At 44.4% G+C, this 20,355-nt stretch overlaps 1 protein-coding gene across 1 annotated transcript; it reads right to left on the reverse strand.

The window, feature by feature from the left end:
- Nucleotides 1–6,077: 6,077 nt before the first annotated feature.
- LOC132464539 (protein-glutamine gamma-glutamyltransferase 2-like) lies at nt 6,078–13,000 on the reverse strand. Its single transcript, XM_060060976.1, has 16 exons — nt 12,836–13,000; nt 12,189–12,359; nt 11,108–11,338; nt 10,764–10,882; nt 10,414–10,542; nt 10,115–10,289; nt 9,776–9,908; nt 9,532–9,635; nt 9,166–9,308; nt 8,937–9,036; nt 8,684–8,764; nt 8,281–8,360; nt 8,014–8,143; nt 7,566–7,726; nt 7,122–7,258; nt 6,078–6,642 (listed from the first exon to the last, which is right to left on the reverse strand). Exons 1-16 carry the CDS (start codon nt 12,849–12,851, stop codon nt 6,456–6,458), a joined length of 2,097 nt encoding a protein of 698 aa, XP_059916959.1. The 5' UTR covers nt 12,852–13,000; the 3' UTR covers nt 6,078–6,455.
- Nucleotides 13,001–20,355: the final 7,355 nt, after the last annotated feature.

Consider the following 20,355-nt stretch of genomic DNA (forward strand, 5'->3'; position numbering starts at 1 on the left):
TCAGTGCTTTTTTAAAAATAAATAAATAAATAGATAGAATACAGTAAGAATTATTAATAAATATATAACAACAATAACAACAATAACCCCTCCCCCTGCCTTCCACTTAAGGCACATTAAAGTGTCCTACACCCTCCCCTCCCTCCCAGACGCCTTCTGCCCACATATATCTAAATAGCAGCAGGTCCAGGAAGGTAAGCAAGATGAGGAATGTCCAGAGGTAGTTGTGATCGTTTATGTGGTTGTCTATTGTATTGCACAGGGGTTATTTTTTGTTTAGCGTATGTATGGCCCAGGGGAAGAAGCTGTTGGTTAGTCTGGTGGTGCGTGATTTCATTGATCTGTAACGCCTGCCAGAGGGAAGCAGATCGAACAGGTGGTGAGCAGGGTGCGCAGCGTCTTTTAGAATGGATCTGGTCCTGTTTCGGCAGTGGGAGCTGGCCAGCTCTTCCAGGGAGGGCAGTGGGCAGCCTGTGATCTTCTGAGCTGTGCCTATGACCCTCTGAAGTGCCGTCCTGTCTGCCGCCGAACTCCCAGCATACCATGCTGTGATGCAGTAAGTGAGCACACTTTCAATGGTTGAGTGGTAGAAGGACACCAGCAGCTTTTGTTCAAGATGGTTTTTTCTGAGAATTCTCAGAAAGTGTAGTCGCTGCTGGGCCTTCTTTTTTATTGCCGTTGTGTTTGTGGACCAAGAAAGCTCCTGAGAGATGTATGTTCCCAGGAACTTGCAGGACGGAGCCCTCTCCACGCAATCCCTGTTGATGTGCAGAGGGGCATGGGCTGGGCTGTGTCGTCTGAAGTCTATGATGATTTCCTTAGTTTTGGATGTGTTTAGTTGGAGGTTATTTGCTGAACCCCATGCTGACAGCTGCTGGACCTCATCTCTATATGCCGTCTCGTCGCCCCCAGAGATGAGTCCGACCACAGTGGTGTCGTCAGCAAATTTTATAATGAGGTTGGAGGGGTGGGAGGGGGGTGGGAGGGGGAGCAGTCAGATGTGTATAGAGTATACAGAAGTGGGCTCAGCACGCAGCCTTGGGGGGAGCCAGTGCTGAGTGTGAGGGGGGAGGAGAGATGGGGGCCGAGTCTCACTTGTTGTGGTCTGTTGGAAAGGAAGTCCTTTATCCAAGCGCAGGTGGAGGCAGGGAGGTGTAGGCCCAGTAGTTTATTTATCAGGATGTCCGGGATTATTGTATTGAAGGCTGAGCTGTAATCTATGAAGAGCAGTCTTGCATAGGTGCCTGGGTGTTCGAGGTGGCTCAGCGTAGAGTGGAGGGTGATGGCGATGGCGTCCTCAGTAGAGCGGTTAGCCCTATAAGCGAACTGGTGGGGATCAAATGATGCTGGGAGGCAGGCCTTGATGTGCTGGGCAACCAGCCTCTCCAGGCATTTCATCACCACTGACGTGAGTGCAATGGGCCTGAGGTCATTTCCGCTTTTACCAGCTGACGTTTTTGGAACTGGGATGATAATTGCTGATTTCCAGCAGGATGGGATGGTGGCTAGGGACAGAGAGATGTTGAAGAGCTTGGTGAGAATCCCTGTGAGTTGGTCTGCACAAGCTCTGAGTTCTTTCCCCGGTACGCCGTCGGGTCCTGCCGCCTTCCTCGGGTTCACTTGCCTCAGTGTCCTTCTAACCTGATGTTCTTGGAGCGTCAGCGGGGTGTTGGTGAAGGCTGGGGGGGGGGGGCGTTGGTTGTCTATCCGTCTCAAACCGGGCAAAGAAACTGTTTAATTCCTCTGCCCTTGTAGCATTAGAGTTGGTAGTTGTGATGTTGTGGCCCTTGTAGTTAGAGATGTGCTGAATTCCCTGCCACACCTGACAAGGGTTTTTGTCCATGATGTAGCCCTCTATTTTCCTTTTATATGCTAACTTAGCAGCCCTTATGCCCCTCTTTAGGTTCGCTCTGGCTGTGCTGTACTGAGCCCTATCTCCTGACCTGAAAGCAGTGTTGCGGTCCTTGATAAGGGGCCGCACTTTACTCGTCATCCAGGGTTTCTGGTTCGGAAAGACCCTGGTCTGTTTTGTGATGGTGACATTTTCAGCACAGAATGTGATGTAGGATAAAACAGACTCTGTGTACTCCTCCAGGTCCAAACTCTCAAATAGACCCCACTCTGTTGTTGAGAAGCAGTCTTGGAGCTGGGAGAGGGCAGACAGTCTCATTTAAAAACGTTTGTTCGGCCTTCGGTCCGGCCTTCACGGTCTACGACGGCCAAACCTTCATAGACCGCGTCCTTCGAAGGATGCGTCCCCTGAATTGGGACACCTGTCTATTCTTACTCTATGGCAGCCATCTTAGCTACGTAGCGGAAGAGGCGGAGCCAGGCTGAGCCAACGTCTGCGCATTTTCTTTAATAGGTCCATGCATTTTCCAGATAGCCTGCATCAATGGAGTCATTTTGTAGTTTTAATAGCTTTTTATAACTACTATGTGTTAAAGGCACCCAGTGCAACTTTATGTAAACATTCAATGAAAAATAAACATTCAATTTCTAGTCTTTTTTACACGTAGTAAGTTTCAATAACTCCATACCATTACATAACGACATTCAAGGAGCAAAGATGAGACGTCGTTGTGTGGTGAGAACTGATAGAAAATCGTAAACAACAACAATCGCCGGTGGGGAGAAGCCATTTTTCCATTGACTGGAAGCCTGCTTTATTTATTGTAGGTTACAAAAAATAAAGAAAATGGCGGCATTGTTGTTGTTATCGATTTTGTATCAGTTCTCACCACACAACGACGTCTCATCTTTGCTGCTTAAATGTCGGTATGTAATGGTATGGAGTTATTGAAACTTACTACGTGTAAAAAATACTAGAAATTGAATGTTTATTTTTAAGCCTCGAAAGTTGCACTGGGTGCCTTTAAGAGTTCATCGTTCAAAGCAGGATGTTTATTGCGGGAGAGGAGCCGCGGCGGCAGTTGCGATCGTAGTTTCCGGTTAGTGCACCACAGAGTGGTTGAGAGGCAGGTCCCTACCATGGGGTGGCACTGTAGCCTATTGCTAGACAATCATCCATTTTTCCACTCTTGTTTTATCAAGCCGTCCAAGTAGCGTAGCCTATATACCCTACTGTATGACAGCCTCTGCTCATAACTATTCAATACGCCAAATATTAAGTTTTGCAAATGTTCTTATTGGTGTTTAACCAAAAAATGTAAGTAGGTCTACAGGTTCCTATCATTAAACACTGATCCAGTGTCATAAACCTTTCTAACACAGAAGTCCCACGATCTGTCGATGAGTGGGTGAAGAACCGGGGTTTAGGTAGGGCAGGATGATGACCGGAGATGGATGGCAGGTGTGCGTGTCCAAAAGGTGTAGAGCCGCGGAAAACTAGGGATCGTCTTGCCCAACAGACGGAGCAGAGCTTCCGCTGGGTACGGACGAGGCCGTAACAGATTCAGATTCAGACAACCCATGTATCCCAAGAAGGGCAATTCATTATCCAGTTCATACACGTGCCACAAAAAAATTAAAAAATCATAGACAAGCCAAGATAATTAGATGTCAGAGGCCACAGATCAATGTGTCAGCACAAGGTTCATAAAGGGAGGTTTGTTTAAAGGAATGTAAGAGTTATTTATAATGACTACTGCCAGCTTTATAGCCTATATGCGGAAGGAGTGACTGACTAAGTGTAGACTAATGATTGATACAATGGTATTAGATCGTGTCAAAGACACTCTTTTTGGTTGCCTTGTAGGAAACCTTGCTTGTTTCCATGGTATTACCAGGTTCTTACCATATCATTTGTAATAGATTATTCCCTTTTCCATTTAATCAACACAAACTTGTACCATGTATGTTCTGCAACGTTACTAAGTAAAACATGAGAATTTACCCACTAAGTAAGCTGAAACTGTAGTGTAAAAGGAAGCCTTGTTTGTTTCCTTGGTATTACCAGGCTCTTACCATATAAATTGTAACTGGTTATTCCCTTTTCAATGCAATCAACACAAACGTGTACCATATATGTTCTGCAACGTTGTTCACCAGTAGTTAAGCACCTTAATTAGTTATAAAACCCCAAACCACTGTTGATGAAAGGCATATTAAAATTAAACATAATCAAAGGCTTATCTTTCAAACAATGCATATCTCAAAAACAGGCACTGAACACTGAAAGTATAGGACAAAAAAAGAGCCGTCCACATCAACTCAATTTAAATGTTACTGATGGTGTTTTCATAAAACACATGACAGTGTTATGCCAAGTGACCAAAATGAAGACTGCTTCAACCTCTACAATTTGAATAAGTGGCGAATGCCATGCAGCAATCTGCCTATGGGAGCATCTTTGTGGTCATTCGCAAACCAATGAGTCCACTCGATGAATGAGAGACAGCTCTTTAGTGTCCTCTCTGTGCGGTATCCCTGAAGTCTCCGCACCTGGGAATTGTAGGTTGACCAAGCCCTGACCAGGTACCTCCAAATCTCCCCTTCCATACTGTAATAAAGAATCAGACGACAAGAAAATAAACATTAGGACTCAATTAATGAACATTTCTAGAACATGTAAAACTCAAAGATTATCTTGTTTATCAGTTAAGAAAGGATGCTGGTCCTCTGGCCATTGTGTTTGGTCATATTGAAAAGAGAAAAAGGCATAGCCATAAATACAGTTAATTAATAGGACGGGAGGGGACAGGCTGTTAGCTCCGGTTAGCACTTTAGCATCGAGCTAGCAGAGCTTCTGTCATTCAAACAACTCGGACATGTTGTTTAAAACCTAAAACACCCAACTTATTTAAATATCCGGATTTAATCGGGCTCTCTCCCATAAGTAGGCCTACAGTTAATAGGACGGGAAGAGACAGGCTCTGTTAGCCCCGGTTAGGGCGATGCTAAAGAGCAGCTCTACCGGAGCATGCTGCCTCAACATTTGCAAGTTAGCCTCCGGTTTGATATACGCCGGATATTCGGTATACCAACTTATCGGATTCATAAACACAAGGACACTACATTACGGGCTTAGTATGTTGAGGACTTTTTTTGGTTGGGATATGAAGTAATTTCATAAAGGAATTTTTATGAAAAGGAATTTTTTCAGATTCTGTTAGGGTTACAAACAAACCCAAGTTCAGACGCAGACAACATGTTTGAATTAAACCAGAGGTTTATTGTAGGGAGGATGAGAGCAGTAGGAAATAAACAGGAGGTAGACAGGCAAGGATGGATGGCAGGCAGGCAGGCAGCGCTACTGTCAGGTAGGCAGGTAGAGGAGCACACAGGGTGGATGGCAGGCCAGGCAGGTATGGGGTTGTGGATCCTGGGGCAAGGAGAACACAGAGATTGAGAACAGAAGGTAACATGGAATACAAAATGTATTAAGAAATGCACCATTCTAAATGCCGACACTGGTTACCTACCACTCTCGTTGAAACAACGATCTGTCGATGAGTGGGTGAAGAACAGGGGTTTAAGTAGGGCAGGATGATGACTGGAGATGGATGGCAGGTGTGCGTGTCCAACAAGTGTAGAGCTGCGGAAAAAACTAGGGATCATCTTGCCCAAAGGGGGGAGACGGGGGAGACGAAGCAGAGCATCCGCTGGGTACGACCGAGGCCGTAACAGATTCAGATTCAGACAACCAGATGTATCCCAAGAAGGGCAATTCATTATCCAGTTCATACACGTGCCACAAAAAAAAATAAAAAATCATAGACAAGACAAGTTAGTTAGATGTCAGAGGCCACAGATCAATGTGTCAGCACAAGGTTCATGAAGGGAGGTTTGTTTAAAGGAATGTAATAGTTATTTATAATGACTACTAACAGCTTTTGATAGCCTAATAGTGGAAGGAGTGACTGACTTAGTGTAGACTAATGATTGATACAATGACATTAGATGGTGTTAAAGACACTTTTTTTGGTCGGCTTGTAGTTCTTTTCCCTATGCAGCTGTTTTCAACCGTATGTTGGTTCGTCATAGAACTATTTAATGAAAGGTTATTTAAAGAAATATTGAGCAACAGGTTCTCTGTGTAACACTGACCCTATAATTAACCCTTACCCTATTACTGCCCCATATCCCAACCACAATATCTATACATTGGCCCCCACAATTATGTAAATGTCTTTATTACAATTAAAAAAGAATAGATACAAAAATCGTGGCAAAACATTGATTCAATAACAACAAAATGGTGATCTGCAGAAGTGCAAAATGCATGGATATATGTCTATCAATACTACATTTAATATCAATGAGCCTTGCTTTACATGACATTGCAAAGAATTAAGGCAATGTTAGCATTTTCTTCACATTAATTGAAATTAATTAATTCATTAATTGAATCAGCGCTACACATCATGGTATATCAAGAGAAGTGAAACCCTTGCTTGACTTCGCTATATATAATTGTCAGTATAAGAGCGGGTGCCAGAGCCCTGTTGACAGCTATAGGTTTGATCACAACTTGAAGGGCATTACAATCCTCTCTACCCGAATATGTTGGGCATCATGGAAGAATACGAGGGTGGAGTCTTGCGGACCACCAGCGTGGCGACTCCCTTCACGTCCTGGAGCCTGTCGGAGTCAAAGTCCACCAGGAATTCCCTGACCCCCGCCCTCATGGGTGTGAAGGACAGCTCCACAGACACACGCTGGCCTGGAGCGATGCTACCACTGAGCGGGAGAGAGACACAGACACAGACATGATGGGCATATCTATATCACGGAGTACATATGTAGTAGTATTTACATTATCTCAAGAGCGTTATGAAGAGTGAGAGTTGAGTACGGAGGGAGGAGAAGATGAGGAGAAGAGTAGTTTAAGGCATGATTAGGAAGATATGGAATATTGAAGAGAAAGGTAACATGACTTAACAGACTAATTTGCAGAAAAATATTAGTATTTTGCATAAATTATCTATAAAAGTATTTTACACTGCATTTGATTCGTTTTATATACAAGCGCTGTGCGTATATTGACTGACAGCTCAATGCTAAACCCACTGTCAGGCCAGCATCAGATATTTTTACATACTTGTGTATGTATGACAATTGATCGCAAATTAAGAAAACCCTTCCATATCAGTTATGTGATATGTGTTATATGTTGTATGTCATCACTGATTTATAAAAAAAATTGGACAGATACTTACGAAATGCGGATCTCTTTGGTGGGAAGTAGGCCAGCCCCTTCAACAGTGAACACTCCTCGGTTCAGTGGCACCGGCAATGGATTGGTGAAGGAGATGACGGTGGTGATTTTCCTATTTAAAATCACCCAGCCAGGAACCTGGAGAAAGGAGAGATTAGGATGTTAAATGGGGGTGCACTCCACTCTATGTCCACACTGGCTTCTGGAGTGGACGATGTTGTGGAAAAACTAACACTAAAGGGAGGAGCCTGAGTTGAATTTAATATATTCAAATGACCTGACATCTGACCTTTAACCTGTCTATCTGCATATAAACTGGCAATGGTTTAATGTTAATCAACAGTTTTTAAGCTTTTTAGATATTAGTCATTCGGCACTGACACTTATATCAACTTATGTCACAAAGGACGAGGCTTAGCGTCTTGCTCATGGATAGGAAACCCACCTTAATACTGAGTTTGGGCTTGCTCAGTGGGATGTTGACCATCTCCAGGATGGATTTTTCCTGACCGGACACTCTTGCCACCCCTATCACCCGGATGATGTTGTGTTCGCTGACGCACGATGCATACTTAGTGTAGAGTAGACGCACTGTCTCCCTGTGGACTGTGTGGGGAACAGAATGAACACAACAGCAAAATAATGTATACACAAACGACCATAGCTAGCCGAAACTTTGCACTCCATTACTAAAATATAGATTATGGGAATATATATATGAACTACCAAGTTTCTAGAGATAAACCGCACCCCCTGTCCACAAGTCAAAAAATAAAGGAGAGTTCAAGGCTTTGTTACACAGGGTGTAATTGGTGGTTTCATACTTAATAGCCAACGCCGCTGTTATGTCTCTAAACCAAGAAGGGTTGAAGTGCTGGCATTAGACCACGTACCTTTGTGAGCAGGAATGACAACATTGACCGTGCTGTTCTGGCACTCTCCCAGGTGGACCGAGTTATACGTGACAGCCTTTGACATCATGTTCAATTTGCAGCTGACTTCTTCGTCTCCCATGTTCTCCAACTGAGAGAAAGAAAAATTATAGATCCGTTGATGATAGGACCTAGCCATGAGCGGTAACTTCACAAAGACAGGATCGTACAGGGTTATGCGCTCTCTGCATCTCCATCCGTAGGTCACTGAATGACACTACAACTTGCCTCAAAGATGACGTCAAAGTCGGTCCCGAACACTGGCTTGGCGTATCTGATCTCCAGCTGCACGTTTCCTGGTTCATTGGCTGTGAAGAGAAATAAATTGAATCCCTGTAAATTACTAATGTATAATGAAGCTGAATAAAATATCTGCTGGCCGGTTTCACCCAAGGAGCGATCAAGTCAATCAGCATATCAGAATAGATACTGCTGACCATTATCAAAGCACATGCTAATTAATTAATATATTCTGAAGAATCACCTTCTGATAAGCATGTACAAAATTTTTCAAAGAAGGTCATTTTTCTTGTTGTGGGTTATCCTCCGTGGGCGTACGAATTAAACGATTGAACATGACGTTGTTGCTTGCTCTGTGGTCGATTTGTAACAAAAGGACTCTAAACTGCACCTGGTTTTGATTCCTCTTCTCTATCCGGCCCGGAGATGCGCCGCCCTGCCTTGTTGTACACCTCCCGCTCCTTGGCTGAACCTGTGGAGCAGGAGCAGATTCGGTCACCCGCAGATTCGGTCAACCTGTTCCATTCACAGGGTACCATTAAGGATTTAGTATTTTATACCGTTATGATAGGGTGAGCATAGCACCCCATGATAAATGTACAAGTGAGTATGACACTGTCTGTTGATGTCAAAAAGAAACTAACCTTCTTGGTACTTGTACTGAAGGGTTATATCTTCCCTCTCGTTACTGTAAGGACTTTTGGTGCTAATGTTCCTCCCCACTTTTGCGGAGTTGGATGAAAGCTATGAAACATTTAAAAAGAAAAGGCAAATTAATTTCCGCAGCAATTCTATTTTTAAAGATAAGCAAAAAGAGGTAGAAGTTATAATAAAAATGGATAAAGAATAAAGACATGCATAATAATCACCCACCCGCTTTCGCTGACCGTCTGGTCTGATTTCCCAATTGATGATGTCTGCATTCACCTCAGCAAAGACAAATGGAACATCAAACTTCACATTGAGGTCCCCTTCTTTAATGGCCTTCAAAGGACATGGGCCACAGCGAAACATACCTAGAAAGGAAAAAATACAGATTCATTCATTTATTTTTCAGTGTACATAAAGCGACTTTGCACTTAACTGGCAATAATAATCCATAGTTACCGGAGCATACCAAACTCAGAAGAGTTTAAAGAATAAACATAATATCCAAAGCATAAGTCGTTTATTTTGCAGGATTTAAACTGGGAGCTGGGAGCACAAAGAAATTAGGCAAATTTTGCAAGAGGGCCCTACCACTACTCCTCTCCTGAGGTGTGGGGTCCAAGACTTGCCAGCCACCATATCCTTCAGGTAGATCTTCTCTCTGCATGTAAGACTCGATCCAACAATGAAAGTTCCTGACACGCAAAATAAAATAAAAAAACTCATAATCACACAAAGTTGTGAGTTATGTTATGAATTCCTACAGGGACTCATAATACATAACATAACAGATTTCTGTGTGTCTGCATGTGCTGTGAACACGAGAGGATCCTACCAGATGCTGTCAGCATGGTTAACACTCTGCCTATGTGTGTTGTACACTCGGTCGATGGAGAGGTTTCCGTCTGTGTCATGGGCTGACTCAAAGTTGGTGATGCAGCGTGTGGGGATGCCCAGGCATCGCAGCACTGTGAGGGGACACATGACACATTAGAAAGGCTAGAGTCCCACCATGCATCTGTCTGTCCTTTATATTGGGTCAACCTAGTTTGTGTTAACTGAAGACATTCATGGACAAGTCATGTAACAATGCAAAGTTAAATTCAGGATGACGTTCAGATGAGGGTTTGATTCAGTATGTGTGTATGTGTGTGTTTTCATATATTCCTCTGACCTGTGCAGGCCACGGCTGCAAACACCCAGCATTGGCCATATTTCACTCCAGACTTTGATTTGCTCCACTTCTCCAGGATGGGCACACTGCTCATCCATTTGGTTGGCTGTACTCCACCTGTGTAAGGTTCCTGCCATTTCCCCACCAAGACTCCACCGTCATCGTTGGCATTCACCTGGATAAGGGGGCGATACAGTATTAAATATTATTAACGATGTGGTTTTGCGTTTGGCTCTGTTGTCCTGATGCAACACACACATAAAAATAACTAATGGTGGAAGTGGGTGTATATCTCCTACCATGGCAACGACTGCCCTGCTGATGTAGACAGGGTCCCATCGCTGACGCATGTCGTTTGGGGGGTCTGACCTCGCTGGCTTAAAGCGGTCAAGGATCTCAAAGCAGATGTCCATCACATTATCTTCAAACTGAGAATGTCACAAAGGGACAGACAGCAAATGTTGGGAGTGTCATACAATTTAGAAAGAGAGTAGAAACTCCTGATTTTTGATACTATATCATAATAGTCATAAAATAGGAATTATCCAACTGTGTGTGTGTGTGTGTGTGTGTGTGTGTGTGTGTGTGTGTGTGTGTGTGTGTGTGTGTGTGTGTGTGTGTGTGTGTGTGTGTGTGGTTTCTGTGTTACCTGTCCGAAATTCCATGGCAACCCACTCATCCAATCCGCACTTCCAGTGAAAATGCGACCATTCTCGTTCATAATGTATTCCTTGAGCAGACTTTCATCAGGGAAGTACACAGCATCATCTAATAACGCACACACACACACACACACACACACACAAAGTTGATATGAACCTCCATATTTATATACGTGCTTCTGGGTAATGGGGATGTGCTGCAGAAGTGAAATGACAGGTGAAAGGTCAAGTACAGATTCATTATCGTTTTAAGATTTTAGATGTATGTGGATGTTCCGTTTGTTTGTGCACATGTGCTGTGTCTGTGTGTGCGAGTGTTTGCTAGTTTTACCTTTGCACCAGGGATTAAACAGCAAGTACATTTTGGTAAAGTCCGTCCTCTCCAGAAGTTTATTCCCTGACATCAGTTCAACAGCCAAGCGGTGATCGCCAACGGCAGCACGGGCGGGACTGTACACAGTCAGCAGTAATTCGTTCCTCGCGCTCTGCTGGTGTAACCACCACTTGTCACCAGACCCTCCAGCCGTTCGCTGTCTGATCACAATATCATCGTTGTTCTTATCTGTGGAAATGCAAGGTATGATACAGCAATAGGTTTCAAATTGGTATTCTGAAAATTCCCCTCGAACTGAAAGTGCAACGTGCCGGTAAATTGTGTCATTAATTACCATGTGTGCTCGTAGAAGGAATATATCAAGTTTTTTTTTTTTGTTGCTGCCAGCAACTGATGCAATTAGCAAAGTAATATAGCTGCGCAGCACGCATTGCACAATATGGTCATAAGGGGGAAACCTAGGCTCCCACCCTGACAGAAAGCGGCATTGGTGGTCAATGAGCTGACAAGATCTCTGTAAGAGGTTGTCACTGCAGTCAGCACGCTTTCAGTAGCGATGGCGTGTTACGTGGTGTATATGATGGGTTTGATTTAGTTTGCGTACCCGTTTAATTAGTACGATTAGTCCAACTTAAATTAATCTAATGCTCACAACATTAATACATTTCCTTAATACTTCCCACACACATAATTAATTGGTTTAGCTACTTTTGCTACAGAAATTATCTGTTTTGTTTTCATACCATAATTTTTTGTAGGATAGGCCATTTATGAAAAGCTAATTCAATGTGTTCCCTAGGCCTAGTTACCCCTCTATCCCCGATGGAGTTACTGAGGGATTTGATTTGTGTTATGGATTGTGTATCAAAAGGTTCGGTATCCCAAACAAAGGAAGGGCAACAGGCACACACTTTGAGGCAGGAGAAGTTGTTGAAGTTGTGCAACACTTTTGAAAAACGGTTGGTCCAATAAATATTTCAAAATGTTAAAGGAATAGAGCAGCAAGAAGTGAGACTCTTCAATTCACGTAGCTCTATTTTATGCAACCATCTCTGCATTGAGGCCTTGAGTTGCTTACCCTGCTTTAAGACCAGGGCCAGCTCATGGCCGGACTGCAGCGGGTGGAAGAGGTGCACCGTCAGGGAGAAGGCTTGTCCCCGCCGAACAATCAAACGCTTCCTATCAATCTCCTCAGTTCGGTGTTCCCGGTTGTTTTCCTGGCTTCTCAGATCAACACCAGCAATTAAACCTTAAAATGAAAATCAGAGACAGGATGTTAAGAAGTAAAACACTGCTATGTGTTGGCTAGTGGGATGACTGTCCTGATGAATTCTTTATGTGGAGGCCCAGTGCCTCATATCTGCTGTAGTGGGTCTATTAGTTTATGAAATGTGGATTGGTCATATCACACTCTAGTGCAGAGTTAGACGCAGCACATTTCTCATTCCTACTGTAATCGCAAGAGACATCTTGTTGTCCTTATAAGGTGTAGAACCACCGAGACAGAAAGTCAGGAACGTTTTACAAAGAAACAAGTGGAAAAGGGAGAGAGGAAAGATATTTGCAGATGCAAAAAGATATTTGAGAGAGAGAGAAATAGAGAAGAAGGAGAGAGAGAGAGAGAGAGAGAGAGAGAGAGAGAGAGAGAGAGAGAGAGAGTGTAATTGATTCAAAGGACAGGCGAGGAAAACGTGGGAAGAAAAACAATGTTAGAATGCTACTCACGGTTTGTGTGGGCCATTATCTTTGCTAAATTCTTTCCAAGAGTTGCTCTTACACTGGTCCAAGTTTACAGCGCTAGGCTCTAGCCTACTCCTCATCAAGACGCCGTATTTATACAGAACTGAACTGCTCTCAGCCCACCTCAAGAATCACACACAACTTGACCTCTTGACCTCGGACATGACTTTCTTAACACACCCACTAGCATCCCTATTTTCACATCCTCCCTCCGATTTTTGGTTATCTCCGTAATACAAACTAGAAGCGATGAGGGAGGGGAAGAAAATTCGATGGAATATTGCAACATTCTTAGGTTTCATCATTATTGCTCATATTGTTATTTGCTTCCCCATACCGTATGGTATGTTTATGTTTACACTTTATGGTATGTATGTACACAGAGCGTGTGTGTCTGTCCTTCCATCTATTCTCATGGGCTCTGAACAGTCCTATTATACATTTCTGTGAATTAGCAGACAATTTTATAATATCGTGTGTCTTACAAGAGGGGCTGAGACGAATGTATTTAATTTCCTAGGACTTTGGGTCAAGCCCTTGGATTGGTGACAGATCAGTGATTATGACACATCAGGGAACATCACCTCAGCGTTTGTGTTACTTTGCGTTCGTTGACCTCTTTGGAAAGGATGTAGCCTTGTGGGGAGCATCCACATTAATTTGAAGAATGCAATATAAATTATGCGTTGTAATATGTCATAATATTTCCGATATCTCCCCATACTCATCGTTCTGTTGTTAGGAATACCCGCTTGGTTTTCAGCCAACTGCTATTTGGCTGAAAACTAGGCGTGTATTCCTGGAATGTTTGGATATCAGCTTTTTCGGGAAGAAGTCTGACCTCGTCCCAATCTCACCCTAGTGCTAGTTCAGTGACCTGGACCACAACCACACCGTCTCCCTCCAGAAGGGAAGTTGATGGATGCAGGAAGGGTAATGGCACGCAGATATTTTCTTCAGTCCTCCCTGATTTCTCTCGGAGGCCAAAACTTTTAGTGGTAAGAGAAATAGAACAAATAGCACGATTAAGAAATAGCACAACGGAGAAATATAAAAAATAACAACAGAAATGGCTATCTCATAGACTGTTGGAAGTTTGAAGGACTACCATCTGGATGGTTTAGGATATTTAGTGTAACCATCACAAAAACATTTGTACACATGCACACAAACACTCATAGGTGTTTGTCCAGGGCAACAACTGGCTCTTTGTTAGAGACATATGGGCCTTATGGCTGAAGACCAGCAGATGTCAAATAGGTGGGCCAACAAGTGACAAACATGCATACACCTTCTTTAGAGGCCGTGGGATCTCTAGGCTTCTATCACCAGGATGCCTACTGCCTGGCACTGGTACAAATAGTCCTTATATCACTGTCCCCCTAGTTTTTCCGATAAAATTAGCAATCGATATGTTCCAAGTTCCCGGTCTCTGTAGAAATGGCACCCTTCACTGACTGCTCCAATAATAGACTGGTGCTTATAATATGGCAATGCCTGTGTCGTCGAATGGTCCTGTTTTGTCTAGAATTAGATTAAAAAAGGTAACTTTCACCTGTGCGGAAAAGTGCCAAATCTGATTTCTGTTCCTCTTTACCAATTATAACACCATGGCCGCAAGCGGCTCAGGGCCACACCCCCACCCGCCTCCTTGACCCTCCTCTCTCCTCCTCATTTGCATTAAAGCTACAGACACCGAAACGGCGCGTTTGGGGAAAGCTCAATGTGGGACTGGCTCGTAGTGCCTGGAATTCGGCACCTCGGCTGAATTTCGGGAACGTCTTCAAATACTGTGTTAGGCACCCACTAATATCTATATTAAAGCATCCATAAAGTAGCATGCCCTGGGACCTTTAATGTTTAGTATTCCTTTTAATCAGTTACAGTTTTCTTGCCAGGTCAATTTCAGCAGAAGGAAGATACCTTCCAAATGTCTACCTTCAGGTGTGGGGATGAGCCATCAATTAAACAGTCTGGAAAGAAAAAAAGTAGAGCTGGAGAAGCCACATGGAGAAACATAGAATGTGTGATTGTGTGACTGTAATGACTGTAGAATACCTATTATAGAGTGCAGCCCCATATTTCAAGCGTAAGTCCATAACCAACTAAAATTTGCACTCTAAACATTGTGTTTATGTTTCTTTCTTCATAACACCAGTTCTAAGGTCATTGCACTGATTTCTTTTTTTCTAGATAATCAAGTTCAGAATATGACCTGTTGTTTGTAAAGCACTTAATAGCTCAGGGCCAAAATACTACCAAGTTATCAGTAGTTGACTTGCTCACTGTTCCCAGGGTTCGAACAAAGCCTGGTGTTTATATTTGCAGCTTTAGACTTCCATTGACCTCTCCTGGAACCGTCACCTTATCGTGGTGGAGAAGTTTACGTGTCCCTGTGAACCAGAGGGCTGTGTTGTCTGGAGCCTTGTGCTCCTGGTAGGGTCTCTCATGGCAGAGTGGTCTCAGGTGAGGGGCCAGACTAAGAATGGTTAAAAAATCCTCAATGAATAACGGAAGAAGAGGAGATGTGACCCGGCCCGGAGGAAGCCCGGGGCCCCCGTCTGGAGCCAGGCCCAGACGGAGGGCTCGATGGCGAGCGCCTGGTGGCCGGGTTTGCCACGGAGCCCGGTCGGGCACAGCCCGAACTCATCCCATGGGCCCACCACCTGTGGGAAGACCCGTTGGGGTCGGGTGCGCAGCCACATGGGTGGCAGTGAAGGTCAGGGGTCTCGACGGACCAGACCCGGGCGGCAGAAGCTGGCTCTGGGGACGTGGAACGTCACCTCGCTGTGGGGAAAGGAACCGGAGCTTGTGAGGGAGGTGGAGCGCTATCAGTTAGATCTGGTGGGGCTTACCTCCACGCACAGTCACAGCTCTGGTACCGTACTCCTGGATAAGGGTTGGACTCTATTCTTCTCCGGAGTTGCCGAGGGCGTGAGGCGCCGGGCGGGTGTGGGGATACTCATAAATCCCCCCATCCCCTTTAAGAGCCATGAGCGCATTTGAATCTGACGAGTTGATATTTGACAGCGCGTCTGCAGTCTCCGATGAGACAGATGCACATGAATTTCAAACTTCAAATGGCTCAGTTTATGGCCAAATAATATGGCCTAATTCACACATGGAATAAGGTTTTCTTCCAAAACTTCCTCAAATCAATTTCGGCAAAGAACACTTAACACACAGATGATATGTGATAACTGTGGTTCTATTTAATGATTTACGCAATACATTATAAACATAGTTTCTTATCAGTATTTAATGCATGATCGTTATCGACTTGTTTTCCTAATATGCATGTGTCCCCCCGTTAATATACATTGCCATTGTCTGTATTATGCTTTATGTGTTTAGTTTGCGTGTGTTTAAACAGATGGACGCACACACGTTAATTATTATTTTACAGATACACACACACGCGCCCGCATTCATTCATTCTTTTTAACACTCACTCGCGGTAAAACAATGTTTTCTCACGATCAAATACTCATCAACCCTAAAAGTTATGGGCATGTACACGATGTCTGGGTCAAGAAAATATGTGTTTGCTGGTGTTTGAGGATGCATTGATTTAAAAGTACAACTTATTACCGCTGTATCAGCTGTTCTTTCCCAAATAATTGACCAAGAATGAGTGGATAGGTAGATGAGAGAAGCAAAGTGTATGCGTGAGGTGCACAAGCAACATTATGCATGCGCCCTTAAAATAGTATCTGAACAACGCACCACTGACTTTAAACCAGGTATTTCCTGGTTTGTGGCGCAAGTGATTTCTGAAACTGCAAAATAGCACCAGGGAACGCTTGCGCCAGAACACGCCTCCTCCTTTCGCTGAACCGCCCCTTGGGGCGCAAGATCATTCCCTAATTTACCGACGAGTGGCGCAGGAGGGAAAAGAACGCTCTGCGCCAGTTGCAAACTAGCAACGACACATGCGTCAGTGTAGACAGTAAATTGCGCCGGATGCAAGATAGGGCCCCGTGTGTTGCCAGTCGACCATAGAGGCCCTGCTGGCGTCTGGACTCCAGAAACACACCACCTCTACCGGGGCTTCAGAGTGTTGGACAAGAGGTGTGTGTGTGTGTGCGTGTGTGTGTGTGTGTGTATAATGACCTTGGTGTTTGTGTGTATGTGTGTGTGTGTCTATGGCCCAATCCCAATGTCCGGACTCACAGACTCACAGACTTTGCTGCGCGTTCTTGCAAAATTATTAAGGATGTCCCAATGTCGTGAGGGTTTGAGTCCACACTTACCGAGCCCTTTCCGTGAGTGAGCATCAGTGCAGACTTCATCTAAGGGAATAACCCACAGTTTAAAGCGTTGTGACGTTACTGCGGAGACCAAATTCGGAAATTAGGTAGGTAAACAACACGAAGACGCTACTGTCAATGCGTGACAAGATGGGAATTTCAGCCTTTTTTTAGTGAGCCAGATCATTTGGATCAGCTCACCAACAAAAGCCGGCTCTTTTGGCTCCCAAACGGCTCTTCATATTACTACTTGTATCTTTTATATTTCAGCCAAATGTAGCCCGTTCTGACTTATGATTAGTATGTGTAGGCCAATATTCACCTAAATTATTCAATACATCCTTTGTACTGAAGTATTCAAAAGTTATGTTTGGGATTGGGCCTATGTGTGTTTGTGCAATGGCCTGTGTGTGTGTGTGTGTGTGTGTGTGTGTGTGTGTGTGTGTGTGTGTGAAATGGCCTTAGTGTGTTTGTGTAATGGCGTGTGTGTGTGTGTGTGTGAAATGGCCTTAGTGTGTTTGTGTAATGGCGCGTGTGTGTGTGTGTGTGTGTGTGTGTGTGTGTGTGTGTGTGTGTGTGTGTGTGTGTGTGTGTGTGTGTGTGTGTGTGTGTGTGTGTGTGTTGTGGCATCCCGCCCCATAAACCTCGGCCCGGGCGGGTCCGAGGTGAGGTGGTGGACGGCGTATACCGCCGCCACCCACCGACCGGCGACAGAGAGCACCACGTCTCTCTCCCCAATCAGCGTGATTGGGGGACACCTGCTGGATGGCACCGGAGCCACGTTAAAAGGGCCATGAGGACATGCCAAGCACGGCTAGAACCCTGACTAATCGACTCATTTGTACCTGGAACCCGCCCCACCGAGCACCGGGTTACCACAGTGTGTGTGTGTAATGGCCTGTGTGTCTTTAGGTACTGGTGGCTGAAGCTGAGGTCATTGGCTGAGAAGGAGGAGTGGGAGGAGCTAGAGAAGTTTTTCAAGAGCAAGAAGTCTCCAGTTGGCTACCTGGTAGGACTCTCCCCCTCCTCCTCCCTATCTCCCCATTCCTCCCCCTCCTCCTCCTCATCCTCCTCCCCCTCCTCCTCCTTTGTCGAGGTGTGTATGAAGAGGAGTAATTAGTCTCTCTCCTCCTCCTTTGAGGAGGTTTTTGATGTCTGGGGTCAAAAGGAGCCGGCACCACGCCGCTTATGAGATAACAAAAAGTTAATGTGCATTTCTCTCCTCTCACCTTTTGTCATTATTAAAGAGAGGCCTGATTCTCAGATATGCATGTTGGATGGCTAGGTTGTAGGTCTGGGAAGAACTTCAGGCCAAAATCTTGCAAGCAAGCCGCTGGGTGAGGTGCAACAAGTTGGAGCATTTGTGAGTCATTTCCTGTAGGGCTGGAGCCACAAGTTGATCATCGTATGCGTCCTTTGAGACCCCCTTTGATACAAAAGAGACCCCAGGTCTATAGCTTACTTGTTAATGTCCTCGACTCAGTCACCTATTGCATCACTTCGGCATCCTAATTGATCATTGTAGCATAATTGAATGCCCTCTTTCATATATATGATACCACCCCCACTGGGACGTGGCAAGAATTCTGCATATCCATATGGGGAGGGGGTGCTTGTGGACAGTAGGGGTGTATACTAGACATAAATAGGAAATGCACTCAAGAGGAGGAATGACCTCTCACACATATTTAATTAATTGTTTAAAATAACCCTGCCTCGTTAAATCAATGAGCTCAATGATTTTTAGGCTGTGTCACTATAAAATCTGTCCATGCGTGTCTCTCAGAGTGACGTAACAAGCCACCAGACAGCGATTTAAAAAAAACAAGTCTAGTTTTTAAAAAAGTAACTTATTAATTACAAGTCAAAACTTCAGAAAATATAAACATATGCCAAGGGGCCTTTTGAAGGAAACCTTGGGGCCTCTAGGCATTCTCTTTTTTACATAGGAAATTTTCTTTCCTATGGAGATGACCCGGAAGTGCTTGGAGGAAAGGTGGTTCGAATTCAAAAAATGCTTAGGAAAGGAGCCTCGATGCTTCCTTTAACCCTCCTTTAACAAAGGTTACTCCTGAGCAACCTTTGCGAAAGGGAAGGAGATAGAGGTATCCCTTAATCCTTTACAGCGGCAATATTTTAAGCAACCTGCCACCGACAAAGTTTACCGACTACGCGAAGACGCATGAGAGCCGTGGTAAAGTGGAAGAATAGAAGAGAAGAAAATTCAATTGATAATAATGGATACCAATTCAATATTTGAATCGAAATGAAATTATTTATTGCTGGTTATTAAGCACACAATATAGCCTACACAGCAAGAAAATAAAATGCAGAATTGTCGCGTTCTTTCGAAAAGGTACTCGAATCAGGCTCGCTTTTGACTCACTTTATTCGTTAAAGTGTCGGTATGGTAACTATGAAGCAATAGGAGGGGAATTGTATATGACGCGCGCGGAGATCCAACCAGCCGACCATCAGATGGGCTACCATGTGTTTCTGTCCTCCCTGGGGCGCGCGCCTACTCCTATACAGAGTAGGCGTGGTCTATATGACGTAGTACATGCTCTGGTGTGATGATGCTCCCACTATGTGCGGATATTACAGCTTACATGCTTATTTTGACATCTGGGACAACCTAAGACAGGCACAGGCACGATTACTTGGCAGAGTCACTGTGAGCACTGGCTCACTTGATCATGAAGGGATGAGTTGCAACCATCATAGGAAGGGCCAATTGGTGAGAGGAACAGGAGTCAGATATGTCAGCTCAGGCAGCTGTGTGGAAGTGATGGACTTGGAACGGGGCATGTTGCGTTTTCGTTTATTTAACCTTTGCGGTATATAGGCCTACTGACACATGTAACGTTTTCGGTTTAGTGCATGACTTTGGGTACAGCGTTGTTTCAAGGCGGCTGATGGTAAACCCATCAATAGCTACCTTTGGTTTTGGATATACTGGCTTCGATTTCCCTTCCCAATAGATTGGTTTTATTTTAGTTAAGGTTATGGTCTTCAAAGTTGGTTGCACCGACAGCGTTGTTAGGTTTGCTTATCATTTAATCCTCATGGTATTGGCCATGCGCAAGGAGGGAAGTAGTAAGAAATTAAATCAAGGTAGATGCTGTTTTGACTTGAACTGTCATGCCAAGGTTTGAAATTAGCTCAGAATATGGAATGGGTTGCTCAAAACAACCCATTCCATATTGGTGTAGACAGGAGCAGGACCTGGATGGTCTCACTGTGGCCCCCCGGCAG

This window comes from Gadus macrocephalus, chromosome 9, assembly GCF_031168955.1.
Source record: "Gadus macrocephalus chromosome 9, ASM3116895v1".
Classification (NCBI taxonomy): Eukaryota; Metazoa; Chordata; class Actinopteri; order Gadiformes; family Gadidae; genus Gadus; species Gadus macrocephalus.

Coding starts and splice junctions, on each gene's coding strand:
- LOC132464539 (XM_060060976.1), bottom strand. Junction 8,765..8,936: donor TCAGTACAAGTACCAAGAAG/GTTAGTTTCTTT, acceptor CCTGCTCCACAG/GTTCAGCCAAGGAGCGGGAG. Junction 7,727..8,013: donor TGTCATTCCTGCTCACAAAG/GTACGTGGTCTA, acceptor TTCCCCACACAG/TCCACAGGGAGACAGTGCGT.